Source organism: Magnolia sinica, chromosome 6 (assembly GCF_029962835.1).
Source record: "Magnolia sinica isolate HGM2019 chromosome 6, MsV1, whole genome shotgun sequence".
Classification (NCBI taxonomy): domain Eukaryota; kingdom Viridiplantae; phylum Streptophyta; class Magnoliopsida; order Magnoliales; family Magnoliaceae; genus Magnolia; species Magnolia sinica.
This window is the reverse complement of record NC_080578.1, coordinates 34865331-34871676: the sequence shown is the minus strand read 5'-3', so window position 1 is coordinate 34871676 and position 6346 is coordinate 34865331. Positions and strand designations below refer to the sequence as shown.

General features: G+C 42.0%; 2 protein-coding genes across 2 annotated transcripts; both read left to right on the top strand.

The window, feature by feature from the left end:
* Window positions 1–2188: 2188 nt before the first annotated feature.
* Window positions 2189–4879, top strand: LOC131249590 (putative disease resistance protein RGA3). The gene is made up of 2 exons (XM_058250389.1): window positions 2189–2893; window positions 2996–4879. The coding sequence occupies exons 1-2, from the start codon at window positions 2189–2191 to the stop codon at window positions 4877–4879; spliced, it is 2589 nt and encodes an 862-aa protein (XP_058106372.1).
* LOC131248645 (disease resistance protein RGA2-like) lies at window positions 4880–6017 on the top strand. The gene has a single exon (XM_058249013.1). The coding sequence runs from the start codon at window positions 4913–4915 to the stop codon at window positions 5735–5737; it is 825 nt and encodes a 274-aa protein (XP_058104996.1). The 5' UTR covers window positions 4880–4912; the 3' UTR covers window positions 5738–6017.
* The last annotated feature ends 329 nt before the right edge of the window (window positions 6018–6346 follow it).

Below are 6346 nucleotides of genomic sequence, written 5' to 3'. Positions count from 1 at the left end.
TCGGTACATTAATATTACGTCAGTATCCTCCCGTGGCATCAGATGGACGGCTAAACTAATTCTAGGAAATGGTCCACATTCAGTCGTAACAGCAACAGTACACCACTTTTGGTATGTCGTTCATCTGCAGATTATGGTCAATGTCTTTCCAATACCATATGGCTCGTCCAGTGGGGCCCACATCGTGGCCAATCAACATCACATTTCAAATGTGTCCACTTGAAGAAATGTCAATAATGCAGGTGCTGACTTGTAAAAATGTGGTGTTCCCGACCGTTGGTCCAGTTGGCCATAGGAATTTAAAAAATAAATAAATAAATAAATAAATAAAATAATAATAATCTAACTTTTGCTGAATGAATCTAGACCGTTGATACAAAGTCCGGGTAACCCCGCACTTGTTTTTTGAATGGAATATGACCCTTCCCTAATCCAGGTGGTGGTCCACCGGAACAACAGCTCCTATCAGTGCACGTGCCTTTAAAGGAGAATTCCATTAAGCTTTTATGACACCAGGAAGGTATTTAGGCCGACCCTTGTCTGACTTTTGTGGGTCCTTTGATAAACGGGCTGGAGCAGGGCCCACGTTTTGGCCCAGTGAAAAACGTATAAGGGGCAGATCCCTACCGTTGGATATAGGTGTGCTGTGCTGTATTGTTTAGGGCCGAAACTCACATACTCGTTTCGGCCGATACTTTAACCCTTGCAGTCCATCATCCAGCGGTACTTTAAAATTTAAGAAGTTTTAAAACTCTATTTTTGAATTATGCGTTAGGATTCCCAACCATATCTTTGGGGCACACCATCAAGTGATAACTCTTATTTTCATCATACATGAAAAGGATCAGCATGATAAAATAACTCATATGAGCCACACCAATTGGAAAATTGTAAAATTACACCTAAAACCTCATAAATCATGCATTGTGGCCCGCCTAAGTTTTGGGTCCGGCTGATTATGTATAGTCACTTCATCCCGTGATTTACACGTGATGACCTGGTTTGATGAAAGATAACAAACCATGCCAGCCCCACACACTATCCTATGGTTAGCATCCTATTTCAATTGTTCCCCGTGTCATGGCCCACTTATGGATCCGGATGAATTTTTTAGCAAATAATTAAGGATAGAACCTGATGAACGGAGTGGATTTTATATATATAACTGGTGGGCCACACAGAGCTTGGATATTTCATCCACTGATCCTTAAATATTAATGGAATTCCATGCTTTGACATCTTCTTTTACTTATAAGGACTACTTGGGTAAGCATTCAAGCTTTGTGGGGCAAAATGTACCAACAAATAGTTAAATGGATGGTTGGTGGAAGTCCAGTAACATTTTAAGATTTGAAATTTCAAATATCCATTTTGAAATGTGTTGGGATTCCCACTCGAGCATAAACATTTTCTTGTTGTTGGAGGAATGGATATTTGGAGATATGGTTTAAAGGAATTCCTTCCTTGCGGCATCTTCTCTCGTACCTACGTTACATATGTTATTCCTGGTGACGTGCTCCACCTGGAAGAGGAACCTCAACCAACGGAAACCAGGAAAACCACATTGCAAAGCACCAGTTAGTTCAAGTGGGGCCCATGGATCATTATCCCAGCCATTGATCAAACAGGTCTTATTGCAGATTGGCCATGCACTTACCCAAATTAGAAAATCCAAGCCATCTAATTATTAGAAATACTTGAGTTGGAGGGAGACCATATCCATTGTTCTTTTCTTAACCATCCATCCGTTAGCTTCCAAAACCAAGAGTTTGGAAAATCTGATCGTGGATTTTTTTTGAGGGGCCATGATTTATCCATTGTGGAACCCATCAAATCAACAGTCTAGATTGTCCAAGCCATGGGCCACACTTTATCAAAGATAATTAAGGACATATGCAGACCCTTGAATCGAGATCATATTATTCCATTCCTCTATTTGAAATCACTTATTAAACTTGAAGTGAAGGGAAGGTTTTGCATCAATCTTTGAATAAAGAGTAGACGAAACAACAAGCATTTGATCAAACACTTTCTATAAATTCTGCATTCAGTTATACCAAGCAACTACAAAACATCTCTCTCTCTCTCTCTACAATTCCATCTCTACATAGTCCTTCCCATTTCCTATTTCTACACTTCTTTGAATCAAATTCCTGCCTTCTTCCTATCAATACCAAAACAGAAAAACATGGCTGCTTTGCTTGTTGATCCGTTGGTCTTGCTCGCAATAGAGAAATTGCACAAAGTTCTGGAAGATGAGGTGGTCTTGTTAGTGGGTGTCACCGGTGAGATCAAAAAGCTTTCCCGTATGTTCACCTTGATCAAAGCTGTGCTTAAAGATGCTGAAACTCGGCAAGGGAAAGATGAAGCAGTGAAGATCTGGTTGCAGAATCTCAAAGGTGTGGCCTATGATGTGGAGCACATATTAGATGAATGGATGACAGAAGCTCTCAGATCACAAGCACCCAATGGAGGTGATGGGTCCTGTTTCAGCAAGATGAAGGTAAGAAGCTTCCTCTCACCTATTACTTGCTTCAAACACGTTGTGTTACGCCACAAAATTGGGAGTAGGATAAAGGAGGTGAGGGGTAGATTACATGATATCGCCGAAGAGAAGAACCAATTGGGTCTTAGAGCAGATAGTGGGGAGGGTGAGAGAGTGGATAGTGAATTGAGGTGGGGTGAGAGAGAGACAAGCTCCCTACTCGACCAAACATCAGTGATAGGTAGAGAAGGTGAAAAGAATGAAGTCCTAGTCTTGCTGCTGCAGGAGGCAACTGAGGTGCCCATGGTTATTTCTATAGTTGGAATGGGGGGATTGGGCAAGACCACCCTTGCTCAGCTCGTCTACAACGATGAGGTTGTCAAGCGACATTTTGACGTGCGAATGTGGGTTTGTGTTTCAAAAGATTTTGATGTGAAATGAATTACAAAATCAATCATAGAATCTGCAACTGGGATTGGTTGTGAGTCATTAGACTTGGACCCGTTGCAGCATCGCCTCCATTGTATATTGCAGGCAAAGAAATTCTTGCTGGTGCTTGACGATGTTTGGAGCAAAGACAGCCAGCAGTGGGAGAAGCTGAGACTTCCCTTACAAGATGGTGCACTCGGGAGTCGAATCATTGTAACCACTCGTATTGAAGACGTTGCATGCATGATGGGAAGCACTGATCACATGCACAAACTGGCGGTCTTATCCGATGAGGATTGCTGGTTATTGTTCAGAAGTAAAGCTCTGGAGCATCGGAGTGAAGAAGAGTGTTCTCAGCTGGAAGAGATTGGAAGGCAAATCGTAAAGAAATGTGGAGGGGTGCCTCTCGCTGCAAAGACAATAGGGAGTGTCATGCACTCGAGAAGGACTAGAAGCCAGTGGGAGCTTGTCTTGCGAAGTGAGATGTGGAACTCAGGTGATTTCTTTGAAGGCATTTTACCGGCTTTGTTACTAAGCTACTATGATTTGCCTCCAGCTTTGAAGCAGTGCTTTGCATATTTCTCTATCTTTCCTAAAGATTGGAGGATATGGAAGGATATGATAGTCAAGTTATGGGTGGCACAAGGTTTCGTCTGCTCCATTAATGGAAGGGGAGACATGGAGGAAATTGGGGAACTGTATTTTGATGATCTGCTAAGGCGCTCACTGCTCCAAGATGCAAACATCAATAGTGATGGCAGCATAGAATATTGCAAGATGCATGATTTAGTTCATGATCTAGCGCAATACATTGCAGGAAGTAATTGTTCAGTGGTGGAGATTAGCAAGGAAACCTCGTTAAACATTAATAATGTCCAGCATTCTTTTTTAGTTGACAATAATGAAGGTGGTGATGAAGCTGATAAATTGGCTTCCATTTCGGCCACCTTGCATAAGGCCCACAAATTGCGGACGTTGCCACTACAACACTCAGAAATCTCCAAGGTACCAGACAAGTTATTTCATCATTTAAGACGCTTAAGAGCATTGGACTTCAGTAGCACTCACATCAAGAAATTGCCTAAGACAGTAGGACAGTTGAAACACTTGAGATATCTTGATTTATCTCACACATACATAGAGGAGTTGCCAGAGGAATTGAGTAATTGCATCAATTTACAGACCCTGAGACTCAATGGCTGTGAGAAGCTAAGAAAACTGCCTAGAGGGATGAGGAAAATGATTAGCCTGAGACATCTTGAATTCAAAGGTTTAAATGATCTGAGGTACTTACCGCAGGGTATAGGGATTCTAACTGAGCTTCGGACATTAACAAAGTTCATTGTGGGGGGTGACGACCAAGGATGTAAATGTGGAGAACTGAAACACCTTAATCATCTTCAAGGTAGTCTTCGAATTACCAGCTTGCAAAATGTCAGGAGCAGGGACGAAGCTAGTGAAGCAGAACTGTATAAGAAGCAACACCTTCATGCTCTATCCTTGGAGTACGATGACAAAGGTGGTGAACCGTTGAATGATGAGATGAAGAAGATGGAGGAAGTGCTTGAAAGCCTCCAGCCTCATACAAACTTGAAAGAGTTGAACATAGAATATTACAAAGGTTCCAAGCTTCCCAAGTGGATAGGGAATCCAATGTTCTCCAATCTAGTTGAGGTGAAACTCTCACATTGTCTCAAGTATAAACAACTTCCGGGTCTTTGGAAATTGCCGTCCCTTACATTTCTTTTTATTGAGGGAATGGTAGAGGTGAAAAAAGTGGGTGGTGAGTTTATTGGGGATGATCAAAATGATGGAAGTGGTGGTGGTGGTGTCTCCTTCCCCAAGCTGGAGACCCTCTGTTTCCAGGAAATGCCAAATTGGGAGGAGTGGGAATTGAGAGGTGGAGATGGAGAGGTTATGCCATCACTCCTCCAATTAACAATAAAAGACTGCCCAAAGCTATAGGCGTTGCACTGCAACCTTCTACCTCTCCTCCAGATGTTGAATTTAGAAAGCATTAAGATGTTATCAGGAGGGCCCTTACCTGTGCTCCCTAACCTTAACGGTTTGAGTATTAATGGAATTCCTGAGCAAACGTCACTACCTGGTGATTGGTTGGGACAACTAAGAGCCCTCCAAACTCTGGAGATCTCCTATTGTCCTCAGTTGAAGTCTATACCAGATGAGTTGGGACAACTCAAAGCCCTCCAAACTCTGGTTATCTCCCGTTGTCTACAGTTGGAGTCTCTACCAAAGGAGTTGGGAAAACTCAAAGCCCTCCAAACTCTGAAGATCGCTCATTGTCTGAAGTTGGAGTCTCTACCAGAGGAGTTGGGAAAACTCAAAGCTCTCCAAACTCTGGAGATCTTTGGTTGTCGACAGTTGAAGTCTCTACCAGAGAAGTTGGGACAACACAAAGCCCTCCAAACTCTGGTTATCTCCATTTGTCAACAGTTGGAGTCTCTACCAGAGGAGTTGGGACAACTCAAAGCCCTCCAAAATTTGCAGATCTGGTATTGTCCACAGTTGAAGTCTCTACCTGAGGAGTTGGGACAACTCAAAGCTCTCCAAACTATGAAGATAGAGAGATGTCCACAGTTGGAGTCTCTACCAGAGGAGTTAGGACAACTCAAAGTCCTCCAAACTCTGGAGATCAATGATTGTCCACAGTTGAAGTCTCTACCAGAGTTGCAACACCTCACAATGCTTCAACGATTGAAGATCATAGACTGTCCACTCTTAAAAGAGGGCCTCCAAGATGGAGGAGAAGATCGTCACAAGATTGCCCACATCCCGAATAACACTATTTATTCATTTGAATGATCCACTCCAATACGAGGAGAGGTGGAGAGGAAATCAACAACAGCTTTTCATTTGGTTTTGTTTCAAGGAATTGTGTACTTTTTATTTATTTATTTATTCATTTAATTTTTTTTCAATAGACTTACTTTTAATACATGTCAATCTATAATCTATCTAGGAAGACTAGTTTGCTGGGTTGTTGCCTTGTTTTGCCAATAAACACAAGTTGTTTGTTTTGGAGGTCAGGTTCTTTGCCCCCCTCCATCTCATGTAATTTTTTCTTTCTAATAAAGCTTGCATTGGTACTGTCCAACTTCACACACACACACAAAACAAAGACAAAGACATAAATTATATAGTGGCCTTTTCTCAAAGGTCAGTTATATAAGAGCATGAGATGAGCCACATATATAGTTAGATGGTCATTTCTCTTAACTGTTCATTTATTCTGACGTGTCAAAGCTGGTCCAAAAAATGTGTCCAAACTTGAATTCACCGAGCATTCACCGTTTAAACGCTTAAATTTAGTAACAGAGTCCTGGCCCATTTGATGATCTGGCCTGAAATTCGTGATTAAGCTTGGACCATTAAGTAGAAGTGAGCCTGGGCTCAGCCCAGAACAGCAGTCAT